The sequence below is a fragment of the Bufo gargarizans genome, chromosome 6 (assembly GCF_014858855.1).
Source record: "Bufo gargarizans isolate SCDJY-AF-19 chromosome 6, ASM1485885v1, whole genome shotgun sequence".
Lineage (NCBI taxonomy): Eukaryota > Metazoa > Chordata > Amphibia > Anura > Bufonidae > Bufo > Bufo gargarizans.
The window spans coordinates 330,745,577-330,769,854 of record NC_058085.1 but is presented as its reverse complement, the minus strand read 5'-3'; the positions used below and the strand labels follow the sequence as shown (position 1 = coordinate 330,769,854).

Sequence of the window (24,278 nt, the reverse complement as noted above, 5' to 3'; positions counted from 1 at the left end):
ACACTTGAATTTGTCAGGTGAATGGAGCCCTATGAATACGTCTGAAGTATACGGTGGGGGCCTCCCGGGAGTCTCATCACAGACAACCCTCTCTATCCGGGAGCTGTAACAAAGAAAAACCAGTAGCCCAGCTCGAGACCCCTGGCAGAATCATCTGTTTAGCCAACGGCAGGTGAAATGTGAACGCCATCGTTTAGAAGGGTTTCATCACTTTTTATTAAAAAGGGCTCATGCACACGACTGTATGTAGTTTGCGGCCTGCAAAAAAACGGATGACAACAAAATGGACAAGAATAGGACAAGTTCTATTTTTTGTGGAAAGGACTTGCGGACATATGGATACAGAATGCACGTGGAGTCATTTCCGTTTTTTTTAGCAGCCCCATTAAAATGAATGGTTCCGCATACGGGCCGCAAAAAAAAAACCAGAACGGACAAGGACAGAGAATATTTTCATGTGCATGAGCCCTTGTAAGTATTTTGCGGTCCACAAAATGCGTCCGTATGACATATGTGTTGCATCCATTTTTTTTTGCGGGCTCATTGTAACAGTGCCTATTAGTGTTTGCAAAACAGACGAGAATAGGACATGCTCTATCTTTTTTGCTGGGCTGCGGAACGGAGATATGGATGCGGACAGCACAATGTGTGCTGTCCCCATTTTATGCGGCCTCATTGAAATTAATAGGATGCAGACCAAACATACGGTCGTGTAAATGCAGCCTTAGGCCTCATGCACACGATCGTTTTTCGGGTCTGCATCCGAGCTGCAGTTTTTGCGGCTCGGGTGCGGACCCATTCACTTCAACGGGGCCGCAAAAGATGCGGACAGCCCTGCAAAAAAAATATAGCATGTCCTATTCTTGTCCGCTTTGCGGACAAGAATAGGCATGTCTACAATGCGGCTTCAGTTTTTTGCGGATCCGTGGTTTGCGGACTGCAAAAAACGGAACGGTCGTGTGCATGAGGCCTTACACTTTCAACTGGATTATTTTGCAGTTTTGTACAGGAAATATGTACTGGAGGATTAGAATTTCTTGACTATCGGATATTGGATTAAAGAATTTTACTAATGTTGTGCTTACACATTAAAGGGTTTGTGCCAAGTATAAAAGTTATCCCCTATAATGGGATTCATTCTCTATGGAACTGCTGGAAACAGTCAAGATGTACTCGTCTATCTCCGCAGTCCCATGGGGTTGCAGGCCAGGCATGTGCCCTGCTGCTCGAAAAGGACCAGAACATAGGACCCTCGTTCTCGGGATTGTTGGGGCTCCCACCTAGACCCCCACCGACCAGTTATCCCTTATCCTGTGGATAGAGGTTAATTTTCATACAAATCATGTCCTCTGGCCCCCGTGTTGCATGCCCAGCATCCATCCATCATCCATTTCTTCTACTCTCATTAAAGTGTGACAGGACAACGTTCGGATTCCACCGTATTCAAAATTTACACAGAATTTTTATTTTTACTAGTCACCATGGAACAAAAGATAAAAGATTATAAGAAAGTGCTATCAGCTGTAACAGCATCAACCCCCTCTTCTTCTGGGGTTTTAGTACAATCTCAGGTTATAGTGTAGCTTCCCAGAAAATGTCATTCCCCTACAGTTATGTTAGTTTGTAACCGATGCAAATCTTAATATTTCACCGATCAAATAAAGACTACTGAACAGTAATTTGATTTGGGATGGTCCGGTCTGGTCAAAGAGGCTAATTTACGTTGTTCATCCTCTCTGTGTACACCAGGCAAGGTCCACCTCACCGCTGGTCCCCATAAGATGGAAGGAAACCAGATAGAAATGACCTTTGTTTTCTCGGAAGATTTAACAAGCCTGCAGAAATCCTTGCTGATAGGCAGGCATTTTCTTTGTCCCTCATTCATTTCTAGGTTCAATGTCCATTTAAAGGGGTGGTCTCACGAAGACCACTGTTCTGTAAGTAATCATATAAAGCGGGGAAGTGACACGAGCGTGTGACGTCACGCTGAAGGTCCGTTCCCCTGGAAACTACAGTGCGGCTCCTCCCCCCCCCCGGTGCGCGCGAGCTACCGGCCGGAGCCGCACGCCTGAAGGAGGAAGCTGAAGATAGCGCAATCCCTTACATCGATAGGGAAAGCAATCCGGATGGGATCTATTTTACTTCACTAGCGGCAAGTACTTGTTCTCTGTATATATTGGTTGGATTTGTTTACAGTCAGCGCGGGTTCCCCCCTTTTTTAATCATTAGTCTTTTGCAACATTAAGGGTACCAGCAGTTAACCCTCACAGACCCAGCAGCGACAAAACTCTCTTATTGCAACTTGGTGAAGCTTTTACGGCGGCAGCGCTGGTATCCAATTACGGTTTTGTGTTTTAGATACATTTTAATCATATAAAGCACCTGAGCATCTCTCACTGATAGAGGGTAGGGGTCCTGTGCGCAGGATATGCCCCCCTATCCATAATATCTATATGCCCTAACAGGGGCATTATGAGAGACCAATTTACGATTCAGACATATAACAGTAATAGAAGGATAAATCCAAAAGTTTGCCTTGTACCAAAAGGTTTCTTGAGGAGTCCATTAAGAAAGCTGGACAGAGTAGTGGAAGTAATATTACAGAAGTAATATTTTGCAGTTTAGTAAGGTTACACCAGCTTCACCAAAACCCTTCTAATGGGGTAATCAGTAAAGATTCTTTTAAAACTCATATACCTAGTATCAAGTCCTACAGCAGACTAGTGAGTGAATTACTGAGGTAGTGGCAAAGTCCATGGTATTTATCGATTGGATGAGGATTTTACATTCATACAGATGTGGACATTCATGTTCGAGAAGCAAGTGTCAGCTCTTAGAGGGTCAGCCTATGAGCGTGACAACGGTTCGGACGCCTTAAGGCTGCTTTTCAGTACTCCTGGTCTATGAACTTGGCGATCGTGCTCAGCTGGATGTTGGAGGTTCCCTCGTATATCGTACCTGGATTTAAGAAAATATAAAAATGTAAAAGTAATAAATAAAAATGAAAAAAATTTCACCAATTTATTGTTAAAGGGAGCCTGTCACCAAAATATGTAAATGAGGGCTCGCAAGTCCCCAGGGACGGCGTTCGGTGTGTAGGAGCCCAGGCTGCTCTGCCTTCTTGTTACATAACTCCTCCCCATTGTGGGCACGGCATCGCTACATGTAGTGCGCATGCGCCAGCAAATGCCGTGAAACCAGTGACTAGGGGGCTGACCAGAAGCAAACAGGAGGACTGAAAGGCCGGAGCATGCGCACTGCATGTGGCGATGCCGTGCCCACAAGTGGCATGCCTGGGCCAGCGGTGCACTGCGCACAATATCGGCCGGTCCGGTGGATGATGTAAGGGACTTGCACTAGGCGGGCCAAGGAAGAGGCTGGGGAGGAGTTATGTAACAAGTAGGCAGAGCAGCCTGGGCTCCTACACACCGAACGCCGCCCCTGGGCACTGGCGAGCCCTCATTTACATATGGATTAAACGTCGTTTTTCCTGCTGGTGAAAGTCAGAAGAAAGTTACAAAGGTTCCACTTGAATCATGGATAGATGTGCTAGAGAGCCACGTAAGTGGTGTATAACGTCATATTTTGGTGACAGACTCCCTTTAAGTCAGGGAAATGAAAGTGAGCCGCCTTTATATATGTGCGATGTGAAGGGAAAAAAAAAAAAAAAAAAAAAAAGTATTGAAGAGGTTTTTCTGGTAATAATTACATTTTACCGAGTGCTTCCTCCTGAAGAAGAAGATATTATACTTACCTGCTCCCCGCTGCCTCCGTTGTGTCCATGTTCAGGCCCCCAGAGTGTTTACATTCAGCTAGTCACATGATCCATTGCAGCAAATGACTGGCTTCGGTGATGACGTGCTGCGGATGGTTGCAGTAGACCATGTGTTTATGCCCACGATGCGCCGGATGTAAACACTTCAGGGACCGGAACATGGACATGCCAGACACAGCGCGGAGGACTGGAGTGACGTGGAGCATGTAAGGCATTAGATAAAATGGAATTATTACCGGAAAACCCCTTTAAGATTTAAAATGGGATGTGATATGGAAGAAAAATCTTGCCACTAGAAAACTGCCTATTGTTTAAATCAAGTTTTAATGTTAAAGGAAACCTGTCATCAACGTTATGCTAACCTCACTGAGGGCAGCATAAAATAGTGACAGAAATGCGGATCTCAGCGGTGTGTCACTCATGAGCTAAAAGTCAGTGGTTGCCGAGAACCAGCTTTATAATCATTGCAGCCCAGGGATCGAAAAGAGTTAAATCTAAATAAGAAGAGTCATGGTCATAATCTCCTGCTGATGATTGGCAGGTCTCTCCTAGAGAGAAAGGGAGAAAACTAGGTATTAGACTGTCAGTCATCAGCAGGCGGGCAGGAGAGCAGGAGATCATGAATAACCAGGACTCTTCTCAGGTGTCCGGGACTCTTTTCCAGGCCCAGTCTGCAATGATTGTGATGTTGGTTCTCGGCAACCACTTACTTTTAACTTATAAACGACAGACCGCTGAAATCAACTCACCTGTCTCTACTTTATTCTGCCCTTAGGATGGGCAACATAACGTTGATGACAGGTTACCTTTAAACTGCAGTTTTTTCAATGTCAATCGATTTGGGGATTTGTAAAAAATAAAATAAATCATAACTTCCTTAACTGTTCTGTGGAGATCACTTCTCAGCAGCCATCTCAGTATCATCACATGCAGGATTCCAATGACAGGTAACAACTACAGTATATATCGACAACACAGGACCCACTGTTCAAAACAGGTAATGGTCACATCTTATCTACTTCCCCTCCCTGCACAATAACCTCTGCACACGTCACACAGCCTGTCTAGGATCCCATAGAAGTTAATAGGGGACATTTATCAAGACTGGCATTCCCATAGGCCAGTCTTGATCCCTGGCCTCCGGAGTGAGATGCACCTAATTTATTAAAAGGCAGATGCCTCTTAATAAACTGGTCTCATCTCTGGCAGCCCATGCGCCAAAAACTGGTCTACCGCAGCTATGGGCTGGTGTTGGCTTCAGCCATAACTGAAACTGTACAGTAAATCTGGTGGGCCACGCAAAGCCCTGCCCCTCCCACTAAGCCCTGGCACCCCTTTTCTTGCCACTTTAGAAAAGTGGCGAGAAGCTTAACCATGTGCCATCATTTGTGACCTCTTTCATGCCACAATAGTGGCGTAAAACTTTAGCAAATGTCTCCCAATGAGCTGTGCCCAGACTACAGGCTCCTGTAGGGATCCACACCTGACGAGCTGGCAGCATATATTCATGCACATAATAATATAAATTATTTATTTTCTGTCCTGCTGTTTTATACAATGTTTGGCGACGCCTGGGGAGGAACAGAGGAGCTAAACACACATACACTCCTATTCCGACACTTCTTACCTATCTTTGCATCTCTGTAATACTTTTCAATGGGATAGTCCTTTGTAAAACCGACACCTCCCATCCACTCCAAACATTTACTAGTGGTCGTTCCAGCCACCTAAAGTATATAAAAAAAAAGAAAAAAGGAAAATGATTGTTTTTGTTCAGAACAACATTGTTTGTGTACATAAAAAAATAAAAAAAAATAAAAGTAAAATAAGGTTCTAAAATGAAACTCCATAGCGTTACAGTAAGTTTCAACTCTAGTATGGTTATAATAAGGAAATGTATACATATATGTAAAGACCTTTTTCTTGTTGGTACCAGGAAACTGTCAACAAGCATGCTAGCTGACGCATTCTTATTTTTTCGCTGTTTAGTACTTTTAGTGTATAATGTGGACCGAGACATAGCTTGTGAACACACATGGAGGTATGAGGCATCATACATGTGACCTAGTGGCTGTACAATGCTTCATTATTTCTCTACTAGACACAATGGGAGAATATCTCCATAATGGGCACCCACTGAGGCATAGAGAGGTACAGTATTGGCCCCATGCACTTTTATGTGTCTCCAAGCAGAGCTGTAATTTTGACATGTGAACGAGGCCTCAAACTGGCCATACACCTTAGACCAGGGATGTCAAACTCGTGGCCCTCCAGCTGTTGCAAAACTACAACTCCCATCATGCCTGGGCATACTACAGCTATCAGGGAATGATGGGAGTTGTAGTTTTGCAACATCTGGAGGGCCATGAGTTTGACATCCATGCCTTAGACTAATGACAGCCGAAGCAGCAGGAACGGCCAACCATCTTTTGTGTATGAGGTGCTCCCAAGGGAAGATGTAGCGAGGAACATGATCTATCCCAGGCATGCTCAACCTGCGGACCTCCAGCTGTTGCAAAACTACAACTCCCATAATTCCCGGACAGCCTACATCTATCAGCCTACAGCAGGGCATGGTGGGAGTTGTAGTTTTACAACAGCTGGAGGGCCGCAAGGTTGAGCATCCCTGATCTATCCTATTGTTCTCGGTGGAGATAACCCACTGCCAGATGTTGAGCCGCTTTTCCCCTTCTCCCCATTTAGAACATATACATACTATGCCAAGCAGAGCGTGCATGTCTATGGGGGAGCTAGAGAGTCGGCCAACAGCTATCTAATGCACATGGCCATCCTAAAGGCCCCTTTATACGGCCTGACCGAACAGGCAATTATTGGGAATCATTCATTTGTTTCCGATAACTACTTCCTTGTCACTGACAAGGAAGGCAATGAAAGCCATATTAACATGCAGCTATCATCTAGTCTGTATGGGAAGGAGCAATCACAACTGTGATCACTCATCCCCATACAGAGTCAATGTTTATGGACAGCAGATCCCTGTTCACAAAGGACGATATGGTGCCCAGAAATGAGGAGTTTGGGTGCTGGCCAAAAGATTTGCTTGTTCAACTGGTGATCGGAGACACCTTTACATGGGAGAATTACTGGGAAAAAGTAGTCCTAGTAACACTCCCTCCCGATGACTGCCTGATCGTAGCCCTGTGTAAAGAAGCCTTTAGGCAATTAATTAGTGCATGTGGAACGGTGGGCTAGACTGTCCTTGCTGACGACTTCAACTACACGGGGTAATGAAGAAGTATCACAAAGATTCTATATTTACTGCAACCTTTTGCAGGTTTTCTTTATTTCCACAGCTGTTCACATCAGTAGTTGAACAGCTATGAATAGTTTTGTGTTGGCTATACAACGTGAAAACTTTAGACCATCGATGTCAGTACGGAATAGTATTTGAATTCCATTCCTGTGGCGCCACCTGTTGGGGATAAAATAAATAGGATACAGTTGTGCAGAATAGAAAATGCTGAATGTCTTTATTACATGTCAGGGGTCAGCAACCTCAGGCACTCCAACTGCTGTGAAACTACAACTCCCTGCATGCACACTGGCTTGGCTGTTCTTGGAACTTCCATCAAAGTGAATGGCGCCTGCTGGGAGTTGTAGTTTTACCACAGCTGGAGTGCCGGAGGTTAGCAATCACTGCTCTAGGCAAAGCTGAACACTGTGTTATGCCTACAGTAGTGCAGGTCCTGAGGGGGTGGTACGTCCAGAGTCAAATCCATGTGTCATCCATGATCCCCTTAGGGCTCACACTTGGGGCTCATGCACACTGCCGTTGCCCGCATAAAGTGGATCCGCAATACTCAGGCACTAGCCGTGTGCACCCCGCATCACGGATGCGGACTCATTCACTTTAATGGGTCCGCAATCCGGGAGATGCGGTGCGGAACAGAAGCACAGATCAGAAGCCCATGGAAGCACTACATGTTCTTTTTCTTTTACGGTGCGGACGGATTCGCGGACCCATTCAAGTTGAATGGGTCTCGATCCATCCTGGCCGCCGCACGGATGTTGTGCACTGAGCCCTTATAACGGTGTAGTGCAGTATCTCCCGTGGCACTTTTCATAACTCCCATAGACGTGGAATATTTCTCCAGGATATCACAAGTTCCCATCTCTGAAGTGAAAACCAGTTTACTATTAATAATCCACAATCCGTCCTGCTCCATATCCAGATTCAAAAGAAACTGGAAATATTTTTGGTAACTGAATGGATAAAACAGGAGATTTTTATCACCTCAGATGCGAAGTACTTCGCCATGCATGCCTCCTTCTTGAAGGGTCTCTTTGCCTCCTTCAGTCTGGCAGCGTTGTACGTGAGTAGTCGTGCAGCTTCCAGCTGGGTCGCTATGTGTGAGATCTGGTGCTGCATGCCCTGGAGAGAGCAGAAGAAAGGTTAGAGGCCTGTGCTAAGGGTGGCTTAGGCTCGTTTCACACTAGCGTTAGCGCAGCGGTATTTGTCCTGATTTTTTGTATATTTGCCAAGTTATGGCCGGATCTCCGCTGCTCCCCATTACAGTTAAGCGGGCCGGCGGGTATTGAGGTAATATCCGGCAATGCAGGAGCCAGCGCAGTCAGCCTACCGGATCTCAGTAACGCTAGTGTGAAACTAGCCCAATACTGCTACCATGCTGGGCATTCGGGGTGCCAACCTGATATTTTATTTTTTTGCTGTACAAGGTATGCAGGTGTAGGAAATAAGGAAGTGAAGATTGTGAATAGCACCTGAGCCAGGGACTGATGTGACTTGTACTGTGTGTACGGTAATACATACTGCACCAGAGATAGATGGCGCATGTTGTGCCCCCACAATTTCCTTCTCCACTGTCTAGAGAGAGATAGAGCCATATATTTCTAGGAATTTAGAAGTAGGAATGAATGAATGAAAGGTGTCTGGGCTGCTTCACTATAAGATCACTACGCTGGAACCGAGGGGAAGGGAGCAGGGAAGCTTCTGAGCATGCGAGTCCACCACTAAATGCAGGAGAAGGTGGACCAGAAGGAAAACAGTAGGGGGCGCTACTAAAGAGGAAAATGTAATGTGCATGAAAACTTACAATGTTCTTATTTGCACAGTAATACTTTCCTGTGCACGGTGGCACACTACTATAGGGCCATTTAAGGGTGCACTGAGGGGCCAAGGCCTTCCGCTCAGTGCACTAAAGCCCTAATAAAATAAAATAAAAAAAAAATAAAAAAAAAGTTTTCGGTGGAACAGAGAAAGATTTTTGCAGTCCAGAGATCGTCTTAATCAGCAGGATTAACCCTACCAGGAAGTATACCCGACTTGATAGGGTTGATCCTGGTGACAAGGTCTCTTAAAGATGACCATACAGCTTAGGTAACTATTTGGCTAACACCTTTGGCACGTCTCCTGTAACTCCAAAAGGATCAGGCATGCTGAAATCCTAAAATATCCAATCCTTCTTTCCTAACTCCCCCACAGACTTTATATTGGCGGCCGGTTGTCCTAAAATTGGCCGATATTCATCTAATGTGGGTCAAAGATGGCAATGATGCAAGACACGGAAGCGGGACAATTATATTGGTGGGTTTTATATTAAAATAACAGAGAGAGACAGAAATACGGTAGCAGCGACAACAGACACAAACCTGAAAGTCAAATATTCTCTTTCCAAACTGAATCCTCTGTTTGGTGTACGGGATGGTGTGGTCAAAGCAGCCCTGCGCCAAGCCCACCATCTAAAGAGAAAGCAAAAGATAGTATTGGTCATCACTGAGAGGCGCTGTGTATGGCCACTCCTTATATTACATGGGTGACCACGTAATACATTTTAGATTGAAAGAAATCCTTTGAATGCTTATTAAAGTGTATCATAAATGTAATTATTGTTGCCTGTGCGTAATAAAAGATCATCATTATAGTAACCTACATTTTATAGGCAACTGGCATCAGAGAAGCAGCGTAAGGGCACCTGCAATGGGTGAATGCGCAGAAGATCCACTTTTTGGTGCGGATTTGATGCAATCTCACCCTTTGAAATGGGGGAAATTCGCCGCTAAAACCGCAAACATAACTGACGAGTGGATTTGGAAATCCGCTCGGCAGGTCAATTTCCGCACAGAAGAAACCCCCAAGGGGTACCTGAGATTTGTTAAATCGCAAATACTTTGCTGGTACTGTACTAATATGAAGATTTTACCCATTACAGTTCTCTGCGTTAAATCTTTAGCAAAACCCTTGACATTTAAAGGGGTTGTACCATCTCAGACACTGGGGGTATATCGTTAGGATATGCCCCCAATGTCTGATAGGTGCGGGGCCCACCTCTGGGACCCGCACCTATACTCAGAACATGCTGGTAAAGTCCCGGAGGGCGCACCGCGCATGAACAGCTGCCCTCCATTCATTCCTATGGGAGCACTAAAAAGGCCAAGCGCTGGCTTGATCATTTCCATCAGCCCCATAAAAAGTAAATTAATTTCAATGGGACTTCTGAAAATAGCAGAGTGTCCCGCTTGGCTATTTTTGGCGTTAATAATAAATGGAGAGAGGCTGGGAATGCGCGATGCACCCTCCGGGACGTTGCTGGCTCTGTCCTAAGTATAGATGTGGGTCCCACCTAGCGATATGCCCCCAATGTCCGAGACGGGACAACCCCTTTAGAGGAGTATTCCCATCTAGGACAATGGGGGGATATATCGCTACGATATGCCCATAATGTCTGATAGGTGCAGGTCTCAGAGGCGGGACCTGCACCTATCTCGTAAACTGAGCCTGCAAAGTGAAGAGGGCACACCGCGCATGTGCTGACCGCCCTCCATTAATTTCTATGGGGCCGCCAAAAATAGTCAAGCGCTGGCTTGGCCATTTCCGTTGGCCCCGTTGAAGTCAATGGAAGCGGGGGCCATGTGCCTATCAGACAATAGGGGGAATAGCCTAGCAATATGCCCCAGTTGTCTGAGATGGGAATAACCCCTTTACACTGGCTGAGCGGTCTCCTTCACTGATGAGCACACGATGCTTCCTTCCCGACAACGATGTGTGAAATCTATCGGTGTAGAGGGACCTTTAGGGTAAGCTGCAGATTTCAGCTTCCATAGCATTAGTTTCTGCAGCATGTTCATGGGATTAGAGACTCCATTCACACATATATGCTGAATTTTTTAGCAGAATCCACACCAAATCTGCAATGTGTGAAGCTTTGACACCTAAAGGCGGGTGAATATATTATATACCAGCACCCCATCCCATCACCCCATCCCATCACCTGGGCTGCAATTCCAATCCGACCTTCATTCAGCATTCCTATGGCGTATTTATAGCCCTGACCAAGCTTCCCAAGAACACTGCTTGCTGGAACCTGCACACACAAAAAAAAAAAAAGGGAGGACACAGTCAGTGACATGCTGCGATGCCAGTGTTTCTTTGAAGGTACCTCTGAAATGTTAAGGCGTTCTGTACTTTACAGGCTACTAGTCCCCTGATAAAGTGACGGCCAATCACAGGGAAATTACTATGGAAAAGACCTACAGTGATCGGCCATTATGTTTCGTTTCATCACTTTGGACGAACTGTCGTCTTCATGTAGGATTTGGAACAGAAAGCAACTGGACTAAGCATACAAACTGCATGGGAATGGTAAAAGTAAAAAAATAAAAATAAAATAATAATAATAATAATAAAAAAAAAAATTGAACATGGTCAGTCAGGAAAAGACAGAGGTGCCTCCCTGAGTACTGCTCAAAAAGACAATAAAGAAAAACTATGGGGGGCAGTATACTAGATAAAATATCACTTTTAATAATTATTAGGAGATAAAAAGCCGTAGGGGCCGTTTTTTATCTCCTAATAATTATTAAAAGTGATATTTTATCTAGTATACTGCCCCCCATAGTTTTTCTTGAATGGTGAAAGTAACCCCATAAAAGTCGGTTTCTACCTCTTCCCACGTCACATCTGTACAGTCATACCTTAACATTATCAAAGGTCAGTGCACATGTTGAAGACGCTCTAAGTCCTAGTTTATCCTCCTTTTTTCCAATATGGAGTCCTTCCGTTTCCTTGGGAACAATGAAGCATGTGATTCCTCGGTATCCCTAAGCAAAAAAAGGAAAGTTACCAACCCAGTGTCCACTCCACGTCTGCTCCAGACTATAGCTTAACAGGCGATAAATATGGCTCTAGGGCAGGCATGCTCAATCTGCGGCCCTCCAGCTGTTGCAAAACTACAACTCCCAGCATGCCTGAACAGCCTACAGCTATCAGCCTACAGCAGGGCATTGTGGGAGTTGTAGTTTTACAACAGCTGGAGGGCCGCAGGTTGAGCATGCCTGCTCTAGGGTGTCCTAATTGTGTGGTTGCTTGCACAGAGGTGGTGGCGCTTGCACAGAGGTGGTGGCGCTTGCACAGCTTACTCTCCCCTTCACTGCTATGGGATTTCTGAAAATAGCCGAGCACCCTCACTGACCTTTGTTTGGAAGTCCCAAAGTAGTGAACAGAAAGGACGCTGAGCATGCGCAGTGTGTTTTCTTTCACTTTGGTAGTTCAGTTCTGGAGATAAGCACGGGCCCCACACTTATTTGACATTTGTGGCATATCCTAGCCATAGATGTTGAGCTAGGGCGACCCCTTTAAGTCAGAGACACCCCTTTTAATGGGTATTCCAGTGTCAGAATTTTTTTAAAATTCTACATATAATAAGGTATGCAATTTTCCAACATACTTTCTGCATTAACGCCTCGTTTTTCCACATCTCTGCTTGCTGTCAACAGGACACTCTGTCCTGGTCATGTGATCACACAGGTGACCAGCTCATTACAAGACCTAGCTCTGATAACTGTACAGTAAGGAGTTGTGCTCCTGTGCATCCACCACATGACTGTAAGCAGAGATCTTTAAAACCATGAGAAATTGATATAGAAAGTATATTGGAAAATTAATCATCTGCAGATTCGTTTCAACAACTGGTGAAAAACTGGTGAAGAAGCGTCACAGTTTAACCCCCCAACAGTCACATTAAAACAGAAAAAACCCTTCCAAAAACATAACTTTTTTAATTGCAGATTTTGAATTTATGTCTGAAGTAAATATAGTTGGAGCACAACTCATTTTATGCATTTTAACACCTTTAGTGTCCATTCACACGACCGTGTCCATTTTGCAGACCGCGGATCCGAAAAACAAGGACACCGGCCGTGTGCATCCTACATTTTCCCCTTCCGCAGGTCCACACTATGTTACAAATGCCTATTCTTGTCTGAAAAACGGACAAGAATAAGAAATTTTCTTTTTACTTTTGGTCGGGCACACGGTGTGCTGTCTGCATCTTTTGTGGCCCTATTGAAATGAATGCGTCCGCATCCAATCCACAACAAATGCAGATCTGCTGCGGAACAAAGATACAGTCATGTGAATGGGGCCTTAGTGACATTACTAATTTTAGCCTTAACATTTTTCCCCCTCTGTGTTCCATCAAAGCTTTTAATTTTTCTTCAGTCTAGATATATGAGACTTTGAATTTTGTAGTTGTAGTTTTTTTTTTTGAACCATTTTGGGCGTACATATAGTGTATTAAATAACTTTTATTGTTTTAATTTTTGGGGGAAGATAAAAAAAAAAACCCTGTCATTTTAACATTATTTTGTGGGATTTATTTTTACGTTGTTCACTGTGTAGTATAAGGGCTCATTCACTCAACCGTAGTTATGTGTCCGCGTCCGTCCCGCAGTTTTGTGGAACAGATGAGGACCCATTCATTTCAATAGGGCTGCAAAAGATGTGGACAGCACACCGTGTGCTGTCCGCATCCATACTTTCGTTCCGTGGCCCTGCAAAAAAGATAAAGCATGTCCTATTCTTGTCCGCAATTTTTTATCATAGGGCTGGCCATGCGGAACACACACGGACGGTATCTGTGTTTTGCGGATACACAATTTGCGGACTGCAAAACACATACGGTCGTCTGAATGAGCCCTAAGTAAGATGATAACTTTATTCTGGGGTCACTACGATTATGATCATTTAGTTTTCATTATGTTATAATACTCGCACAATAAAAACTTGTTTTTAGCAAATAATCTGTGTATGTGTCGCTGCATTCCAAGCCCCAGAACACAACTGTGCGAGGGCTTATATATATATATATTAGATGTTCCTCTCTAGCGATAATCGTTCCATGAGGGAGGACGATTTTCTCTCCTCTTGCAGGGTGGCTGATATCACAACCAGCTGAAGGTCGGATGGCTGCCTTAACCCTTCATATCGTGGGCTCTGTGGCAGCTAGAGATATGGGCGTATATCTCTAGCTGCTACACAGCCTGAGATATGAATGGTTAATAATCCTCCCCCTGCGACCTGAGCTCTGCTCAGCGTGAACTGGAAGGTCCTTTTCCCAATGTTTGAGCACAGTTAGAGCAAAATACCCAACCTCTTTAAGCAGAGTGGCCCCATTATAGTGTTTCCCTGTAAAGGGACACCCCTGGCCACCTACTGTGTAGGGAACTACAGCACAGCACCATTCACTTAAATAGAGTTGTGTTGCTGTTCCTGGCAGTGATGCGCTGTGAAATTATCAAATGGGAATACATTTTGGGAGATATAGCTTCATGTGACTGGTCAAAATCTGTGTTATCAGAGTTCCACTTAGATAAAACAGGAATACTCCCCTTTAAGGTTTCTCTCTTTTTACATCTGCTGTTCACTAGTATGTAAGATATTTGGGGACATTTATTAAGACCAGCGTTTTCCACACCAGTCTTAAAGGGATTCTGTCACCAGGTTTCACCCCTGTCAGCTAAAGATATGCTGATGTTCAGGGCCTCATCAGGATTCCTAATGTGGGCTTCTAAATGTAATCCGTAGCCCAAGGGGATGTCAAGGAATGCAATGTGCCGGCCGCACCCACCGCCGTTCATGCCCAGCGCCGCCTTTCCAGACTTCTGCACCGCCTCCTAATCCTCTGTGCCACCTCTCGCCCTCCCCCCTCCTCCTGCTGCTGCTGCTGCTGCTGTAAGATCTCGCGCGTGCGCACAGGGCTCTGAGAGGCTGGCGTCAGAGTGCAGGTCATACCTGGGTTGAGCGAAGTGCCGGCGCATGCGCACTTCGCTTTAAGAAGCCAAATCGAGAAGTCCGCACGGGCGCATCAGGCAGAGCCCTGTGCGCACGCGCAGGGCAGGAGGAGGGGGAGGGAGCGGCACAGAGGATTAGGAGGCAGTACAGAAGTCTGGAAAGGCGGCGCTGGTCATGAACGGCGGTGGGTGCGGCCGGCACCTTGCATCCCTTGACATCCCCTTGGGCACCTTATTTCTTTGAGCGACAGGTTAGTAAAACCTGTTTTTTAGCAAAATAAGGCTACGGATCACATTTAGAAGCCCACATTAGGAATCCTGATGAGGCCCTGAACATAAGCATATGTTTAGCTGACAGGGGTGAAACCTGGTGACAGAATCCCTTTAAGTCCCTGTGCGCTGCCAGAGGAAGCGCCAAAGTTATTTAGAGCCCTCTTGCTGGTGTATATTTAACCCATTTTCTACGCCAACTGGAGTGGAAAATGATAAATGAGCCGGGCCTCCCGGCCAGTCCGCTTCCTTGCCCACACCCCAACCCCTTTTCGCTTCACTTTGGAAAAGTGGTGGGACCAGGGAGAAGTGGCAAATCGTACAGCACAAATGGAGCGCGAAAAAATGTGCGATCTATTTACACCACAAAAGTGATGTAAAAATATTTCTAAATGCCCCCCCCCATATCTAGAAAGAGAGAAGATGTACTCATCACAGGAGAGGAACTTACAGCTGACACGTCAGCGTTTGCCATCACAAGGAAGACTCCGGCCTGCTCCGAGTTACTGATCCACATCTTGGAGCCGTTGATCAGGTAATAATCCTTGTGCCTCTGAGCTGTGGTTTTCAGAGAGAAAGCATCGCTGCCAGAACCAGCCTCCGACAGACAGAAACTGCCCACCTGCACAGAAGGAATGAGCGTTAGCTAAAAAGGGCAATAAGTCAATCCTGCGTGTATGTGACTAGAAAACATGGCTATTAATGTGTAGAAACAGCGCCCCCCTAGCCCATGGGCAGTGTCTGGTATTGCAGCACAGCTCCATTATTCAAGTGTATGGGTCTAAGCCAGGGATGCTCAACCTGCGGCCCTCCAGCTGTTGCGAAACTACAACTCCCAGAATGCCCAGACAACCTACAGCAGGGCATGGTGAGAGTTGTAGTTTTACAACAGCTGGAGGGCTGCAAGTTGGGCATCCCTGGTCTAAGCTATAATACTACACACAACCATGGACAAGTGTGGTGCTGTTCCTAGACGTTAGGCGCTATGTTTTCTATTCTCATACAAATCCGACCGCTGGGTGGAAGAGGCAGATAGTCCAAGCCTTTAATCCTTCAGCATGGCAAACATTTGGTGGTGCTAAAATCCAAAAGCTATTAGTCAATTAGTCCACGAAAAATGGAGTTAAAGGGGTATTCCAAGATTTTTATATTGATGGCCTACCCTCAGAATAGCCCAGCTGTGTAATTCTGGCAGCAACCAGCTGTTTGAAGAGGGCGCAGTGCTTGCAAAATTGCATACTATACTAAAGCACAGTATCATACACTGTATAGCGACTGCGTTTGGTATTGCAGCACAATCCAATCCACTTCAATGAAACCGAGGTGCAAAAAAGCCGCTGGGCTCGATGTCACAGGCTGAATAAGAGAGACCACAACAATCGCCCGAGTGCCGCAGCTTCTTCAAACTGCTGACCGCCAGGGCACCAGGACCGCTGATAAGCTGGAATGCTGTGTACACGCCGTCTAACGTGAAGAAACATGTAACACAATTTACACCCTCTACCAAGGAAAATGCTGTGGGGAAAAGCCGGCTACAGACATGAGATTATTATCGGCTGAAATGCATGATTCCGATTATTACCATGATCTGCCATGGTGGATTTTGAGACCAGAAATTGGTCAAATTGATTTACAGTTGGTTAAAAAGAATAAAAAGAACCTCTATGGCGGAGCTTTAGGTTTGCATCTGCCGTTGGGCATGGTTGTCTATGCTTACAAGGCTATAGTCTTTATAGGTTTCTCTCCCTTCTCAAATCTATGGCCGACCTTAGCCAACAGTTAACCATTTCTCACCAAGTCTTTGCAAAGCCTGGGCAGGTAAGTCTCTTTCTGTTCCTCTGTACCTAGCTGCTCGAACAAGGAGGTGATGAGGGTGTTCTGAATGTCACAGAAAACTGACACAGATGGGTCCACCTTGGCCAACTCTTCAATCACAAGAATGGAGGAGAAAAAAGATGCTCCTGTGCCGCCATACTTGGGGTCCACATCTATACCCATCAGCTGAAAACGAGAGGGAAAGAGTTAACATCAACAGATTATGAAAGAGATAAAAGTGACAGCCGCCAGTACCTGACAGAGCTCTCCATGTCGTCTCCTTCTTATGGTCCATCGTTATGTCATTAGTGTAAAAAACAAACAAAAAACTTCTAGGTAAATGAGCTGATTCATGTGAAGAGGATGGAGAGGCAGCTGCCCAAGTCCGGCCCTCCGTGCCCCTAATCCAGCCTCTCAGGCTTGACTGACGTTCCAGAGCAGTGGGAACAACAGCGCAGTCCCATACAGAATGTTGCACAGGCGCATGCACTGTACAGCTCTGAAGCATTCGCCAAAGTTGACGAGACATGTCGTATAATGGCACAACATTTTGTACAGGCTTTTACCGACGTTCCCAACGCTCTAGGACATCAGTCAAGCCAGGAAGGCTGGATTAGCGGGCGTGGAGAGCTTGACTTGAGTGGCTAGCTCCTCATCCCCTCGACTTCTATCAGCCCATTTACGTATAAGTAGTGTTGAGCGAACTTGTGTTTTAAGTTCTGCGTCCAAATTTGGGTTCGGGTTATCGAAGAATCCAGTTATGGATTACGCTACCACGGACCATAACGGAATTTGGAATCCATAAACAGGATTCTTCGATAACCTGAACCCAAACTTTGGACGCAGAACTTAAAACACAAGTTCGCTTAACACTATATATAAGTTAAAGGTTTTTTGAACTGAACAACATAACATTGGGCCATAAGAAGGGTATAAATGAAGAAAACATGGAGAGCCCTATTAGGACTAGGGGGCTGTGTGTGTGTAGGTTATCTTTAAAGGGGTTTTGCAATGATTGATGTAAAAAATTAAAATCAGACATCATATAGTACATGACAATCTCTTTCTCATCAAGCTAGAACCAGCCCTGTGTCTCACATGGATCCAGAGATCTCCACTTTCTCATTACTCCAATTCCTGTGCTAGATTTTCTTCAGCCTAGCAGCTCAGGGGAATGTCCTTTCTGCTGCAGCTCTCTCCCCATCACGACCCAGGGGAATGTCCTTTCTGCTGCACCTCTCTCCCTGTAACTGCCACAGCTTCTAACAGAACATACAGCTGGTGGCAGTTGAAGATTTAAAGGGAACCTGTCACAATAAAAGCACACAGAGCTATGGGGACTGGGTATTGCGGATGTGCTAGCGGACATCAGCTCTATACCCAAAATCCAGGTGACAGGTTCCCTTTAAACTGAGCACTAGTGTTGAGCGAAGCACGCTTCGGATGCTTCATCTAAAGTCGCTTCATTCAAAACTTCAGAATAATACTGTAAGAAGATTCGTCTCCATACAGTATTAGAATGTACGGGCTCTGATGAGCCGAAGTTAGTTATTCGTGAAGTCGCTCGTGATAATTGTCCTGTGTAAAAGGCGCCGGCGATCACCTGATGAATGAGCAAACACTGCTGGACTTTGTGTGTCGCGGTCGCAGCAATTATGCGAGTCGCACTGCAACCCCATTCAGTCCTATGGCAGCCCTGCCACACACCACCATGCTTGGACACGCCATGTTCGCACCCAAGATGGCCGTGTAGCCGCACCCTAAAGCTCATTCTATGGGGGACATTTACTAAGACGCAAGCGCAGATCCACTGGATTTGTAAAAATAATTGCACCGCCGCGGGAGAAGCACCTACTTAATTTGCTTGCGCAAAACCGTACACTGTGCGTGCGCACTCAGGGACCGTGTGTGCTTCTCCCGTGGCGGTGCAATTATTTATACGAATCTAGTGGATCTGCGCTTGCGCAGATCCACACACACACCCTCCTCCAGCAGATTCCAGTGCGGCTGCATCACTTCCAGGTATAGCATTCTGCCAAGGTATAGGAATCTGGCAGAACACCGGCCCCGACGCCCGTCCTGCCCAGCTGCCAAACACAAAGTGAAATCGGCTGTGCAACTAAATATTGTTGCAAAGCCGGTTAAGAAAGAGACTAAATAAGTTGCAAGTCCCTTAATAAATGCCCCCCATGTGTCCCTGACCACCACTGCAGGTAGACCTCTCAACTACAGCTAAGCTACTTGTCGACGATCTCCACTAAGATTCGCTGCGGCCTCATCTGGAATACGCAGTCCAGTTCTAAGCACCAGTACATAGAAAGGTTGCAAAGCAGCTGGAAAATTAACCTATACAAATATATAAATGGGCCATACAAAAAATACTGCGAAAAACTGTTCCATGTAAAATGTGCTCAAAAGACAAGGGGGCACTGCCTCCGACTGGAGAAGAAAAAGTGCAGTCTCCGGAAGCGTCAAAGCTTCTTTACTGTAAGAACTGTGAATCTGCGGAATAGACGTCCTCAGGACGTGGTCACAGCAGGAACAGTGGACAGTTTCAAAAAGGGTTTAGATGAATTCTTAAAGGTAAACAACATTAATGTTTATGAAAACGTGTAGAAATCCGAGTCTCATTTCCTTCTGGAATTCGCGTCCCCACCTATCCCTTGGGTGATGGACGTATCTCTTTTTTCAACCGTATTAAATATATGTAACAAAGGAAAAAGCAAAAAACTGCAAAAACCGGACACTGAATAAACCACAGTCTGTACTCTGTTAGCTATGGTTGTAGACAGTAAACTTTCAGCCAACATTAAAAGTACTAACCCCAAGCTCAAACAATCCCTGAATGACTGAATTGTCCATTTTTGAATTGGCATCCATGGTTTTCACAAGTGGGGCGATCCGGTCCTGGGCAAATTTTCGTACTGAGAAGAAAGAAATACAGCATGAAGACAATAGACTATACCAAGCACAAAACTTATCACGGCGAAAATTGCACCTCATTTATTAAAACAAAAAAAACAACACACGCCTCGTAATAAATATGGCGTATTTGCATTTTTTGGCACATTTTCTTCTGCTTCTAAGAAATGGCATCTAGTTTTGAGGGTTTTTTTTTATGCTGAAACACAAAGTAAATATTGGCTACAAAAATGCTTGTGTAGTGATATTTCATAATGCACTTTAGACTTATAAAGAGGATCTGTCGCCTCTCCTGACGTGTCCGTTTTAGTAACTGCTTGCATCCCCCATGTAATCCCAATTGCGGAGCATCTGTACTTATGACTATGTTGTTCCAGTCCTTTATTATTCCTGCTGAATGTGATGAATGATTGGATGTTACCAGTCAGTGCTGCCAGTGTCAGACTGTGCAAGGACACAATCCCAAGAAGGAATAATAGAGGAACGGCACAACATAGAGTCATACAGAATGGGTAGGACATGGGGAACGCAAGTAGTTACTAAAGCAGACGTGTCAGAGGTGCGGTCTCCTCTCCTAAGTAACATATGACTGCAAAAACATACATTAAAAAGCACAGTTAAAACGCAGTGAAAAACGCCCAAAAAGTGAAATTCCCACTAGTATTTTCATCATGGCATTTTTCCCCTATAGAGAAGATGTCAAAACGCCAAGAGCTCCAGCAGGCCGCCTTTTTAACATAAAGAAGAAAGACAAAAGAAAGCCACCTAATGAACAAAAATTAGTAATAATAGGCCGGCTAGTTCTCAAACAAGCATCCACATTTAGGCCTCTTTCCCACGGGCGTGTGCTCCTCGTTGCCGAATCGCGGACCCACACGACCACGGGCCGCACACGCCCGTTGGGAAAGAGGCCTTATTGTTACCTACTAAAATGACATAGAATATACATCCAACATTGTAATCTATATAAAAACACAATAAAAAATATATATATATATATAAACGTGAGATGGTGTACAGTCGCGGTCCCTCTATGAGCAGGTAGTGCGGAGCTCATGCACTACTCCAGGACAAGGCCTCTTGCACACAAGCGTTTTTTTTCAGTTTCCGTTCCGTTTTTTGCGGATTCTGTTTGCGGCCCATATGCGGAACCATTCATTTCAATGGTTCAGCAAAAAAACGTGATGTACTCCGTATGCATTCCGTTTTTCTGTTCCGCTGAAAGATAGAACTGGTCCTATTATTGCCCGCAAATAACGATCTGTGGCTCCATTCAAGTCAATGGTTCCGCAAAAAAAAAACGGATCTGTTTGTACTATCTTTAACATAGCCCAGACGGATCCGTCTTGAACACCATTGAAAGTCAATGGGGGGCGGATCTGTTTCCTATTGTGCCAGATCGCGTCAGAGAAAACAGATCCGTTCTTATTGACTTACACTGTGTGTCAGAACGGATCAGTTTGGCTCAGTTTCGTCAGGCGGACACAAAAAACGATGCAAGCAGAGTGGAATGGAGACGGAACGGAAGCAAACTGATGCATTCTGAGCGGATCCTTTTCCATTCAGAATGCATTAGGGCAAACACTGATCCGTTTTGGACCGCTTGGGAGAGCCCTGAACGGATCTCACAAACTGAAAGCCAAAACGCTAGTGTGAAAGTAGCCTTATCCGAGCTGATAAAGCAGGCAGAGTTATGAAAACTCTCTCCCATTACAATGTGCTGCGCTGTGCTTGGAATACTGGGAGGAGACCACAGTGGTCTCTTCAAATAGCTGATCGGTGCCTGACCCCCAGAAATCAGATACTGAGGATAGGACAACAGTATTAAACACTCGGACAACCCCTTTAAAGTATAACCCTTTTGACATGTCAGAGGTTGTGATGGTCCAGGTTTGGAGACCTTCACTAGTTGCTGAAACAAAGTGGCAGATGATTGATTTTCCATAGGTCATCAACACTGTACTGTCAGAATACCCCTTTAAGGATGCAGCCTATTTTGGCAGAACATAATTGCCACACTTTACACTGAGTAGCACAGGTGCCATTGGGGTGACAGAGGGAACCCGTCAAACTCCTTAGGTGCTGCAGCTACTACTGTCTGCAGCATCTAAGAGGTTAAACGGCCCCAGAGGTGGGACCTGGCTTTCGTGGCATATACTGGAAGTAGTTAACATAGGCTTAATATGGGATCACTCTTATGAATTGCGTTTTCATCCAGTTTTATGGGCACGGTCTTGGAGCTCTGTGAAGTTGGAGGAGCAGTGAGAGGTATCGGTTCTAGGTTTACCCATGTCTCGCAGCATTCCCTCTTCTTCTGTGAACGTCTCCAGGGGCGCATATATCGCTCCTTCCTTGGGCGCTGCAGCCAACACATAGGCTTTAGAAGATTTTAGACGACAATGGAGATTGTGGGATGTAACCAGGCAGGGCCGCAACCCTCTACCCAGTACCTAGAATAGGACAAAAACAAAAGACCATAAAGTAAAATAAAGTGATGTATTTGACCAAAAAGAGGACCACCTCTAATAAAAGAGAGTGCGGGCGATATTATTTACACTGCACACAGATCCTACTTCATCAGGTACAAATCTACCGCCACAGAATCTCCCTTAGGTCTTTGTTCGAAAAATCTGTGGCAGAAGAATCGAGGCCGACCCTTGGATTTCTGCCACAGATTCTCACTTCCACCGGCTGTGGATCCGCACCCATTCAATAGGGCTGATCTGCGAGTGGCCACCTGCTGTAATTTCAGCACCTCAATTGTCCCCCCCCCCCCCCCCATGATGCGGATATTGATAACCGTCTATGAAGAAATCCACGTCATATGAACTATGGCACGGGGGGTGGACTGGGAACGTTTCCTTGCGGGGTGTATTTTTGGGATGTCTTTGCTGCAGATTTCACCCCCATACATTGCAAAATGTGAAATCATTGGTGGAGGTCCGCAGAACACGGTAACGTGCTACTTGCATAAAATCCGCACTGCAGATCAATCTATGCACGGAATCCATGGCGGGAAGTTTCTGCAGAGTGTGCACGAGTTTTTTTTCGAAAATCTCATTCTATACTTACTGCCCCTGTGGGATCAGATCGTGGGAATAAAGGGAAACATTTCTCAGATGCTCGCCACCTTCTATTCCAGCAGGGAGAGTTGAGCGGTTTCAAGTTCGGCGTACAAGGTTCAAGTTCGGGTTCTCTAAGAATTCCGCTACCTCGGACCATAACTTATAGTCTGTGGTAGTGGTATCCATAATGGAATTCTTCGATATCCCGAACCTCTTACGCCGAACTTGAAACCACAAGTTCGCTCAACACTACCAGGAGGCGCACCTGCTCAAGTGTTCTCTGAACTCCCATACAAATTAATGAGGCATGCTGGGAGTTGTAGTTCCACAACAGCTGGAGTGCCGGAGGTTGCCTACCCTCTTGATGCCACTGAGACTGCGATATTTGCAGGAGATTTACCAGACACTACCAGAGAAAACGAGCAATTGCACATAGAAACCAGATTCTCAGACCCAGACTGGTTGCTATGGGCAACGGCTGCACGCCACAATTATCACTTATTTTTATCAGAAGACGACAGCGGTGACATCATGAACAGACGGAGACATCAGAAAAGTCATGGCGGTGCAGAAGAACGCCACCAGCTCCTTTATTTTAGCAGCAGGTAAGGTGCTGGCACCCTGTTCCCTCAGTGGTGGTGTCTATGGGAAACAGTGCAACTAGACAGATGTGCAACCCCAAAATTAATCAACAGGTTATTTGTAGGAAACACAAATGCAATCGCACTCTGCAACCAGCACTCTGCCCTGCCTCTATGCTGGATGTTGAATAAGGCATTAGTGTACATTTCGGCCAAAGCGTAATAAGCCACTCACCACGTCAAGGTCGCCTCCATGAGTGGCTTATTACGCTTTGGCCAAAATGTACACCAATGCCTCATTCAACATCCAGCATAGAGGCAGGGCAGATTGCTGGTTGCAGAGTGCGATTGCATTTGTGTTTTTGCGTTTGTATCTGTATTTCGCCATAGCAATGTGCACCTGCATACAGGGTTGTGCAGGCTGAATCCCCCATATTTGTAGGAAACCATTGGGTAAATACTGGCTTCCCACCCTGACAGTCCTTGTCCTTCTCACCTGGACACTACGACACAACACTCCAGCCATTTGTCCGGACAGATCAGCTATCGCGAGAGTTTAGTCAACCCCTGCTAGTGCAGTAGATCTGGGGACAGGACATCCCGGAAGTGTTGTGCGTTCCAAGCCTCTCTCGAAATTATCAACTCCTTCCCCTCTCATTTTAAGCTGGTAATAAGGCATAAGGTCTCTGGTGATCTCCGCACCCTTCTGAGGCCAGCTAGATACAGATATTTCATTATCAGTTGAAAAGAGTAAACCAAAAGACTACAACTACCAGCATGCAACTCGGCCAGCCAGCGTCA

General features: G+C 45.5%; 1 protein-coding gene across 3 annotated transcripts in view; it reads right to left on the bottom strand.

Moving 5' to 3' along the window:
• Window positions 1-1,426: 1,426 nt before the first annotated feature.
• Window positions 1,427-24,278, bottom strand: part of ACADSB (acyl-CoA dehydrogenase short/branched chain) — a 49,791-nt gene continuing 26,939 nt past the window's right edge. The window contains exons 1-11 of one of the 3 annotated variants that reach the window (XM_044295894.1): window positions 23,974-24,081; window positions 22,119-22,281; window positions 19,733-19,833; window positions 16,889-17,095; window positions 15,546-15,716; window positions 11,729-11,854; window positions 11,026-11,118; window positions 9,407-9,496; window positions 8,031-8,168; window positions 5,403-5,502; window positions 1,427-2,958 (exon numbers count right to left, since the gene is read on the bottom strand). In XM_044295894.1, the coding sequence (XP_044151829.1) occupies window positions 2,888-2,958; window positions 5,403-5,502; window positions 8,031-8,168; window positions 9,407-9,496; window positions 11,026-11,118; window positions 11,729-11,854; window positions 15,546-15,716; window positions 16,889-17,095; window positions 19,733-19,833; window positions 22,119-22,281; window positions 23,974-24,003 (1,290 nt within the window). In that variant the 5' untranslated portion in view covers window positions 24,004-24,081 and the 3' untranslated portion in view covers window positions 1,427-2,887. Of the gene's footprint in view, window positions 2,959-5,402; window positions 5,503-8,030; window positions 8,169-9,406; window positions 9,497-11,025; window positions 11,119-11,728; window positions 11,855-15,545; window positions 15,717-16,888; window positions 17,096-19,732; window positions 19,834-22,118; window positions 22,282-23,973; window positions 24,082-24,278 lie in introns of those variants that run through there. The other 2 variants (XM_044295893.1, XR_006390172.1) reach the window with 2 other exon arrangements.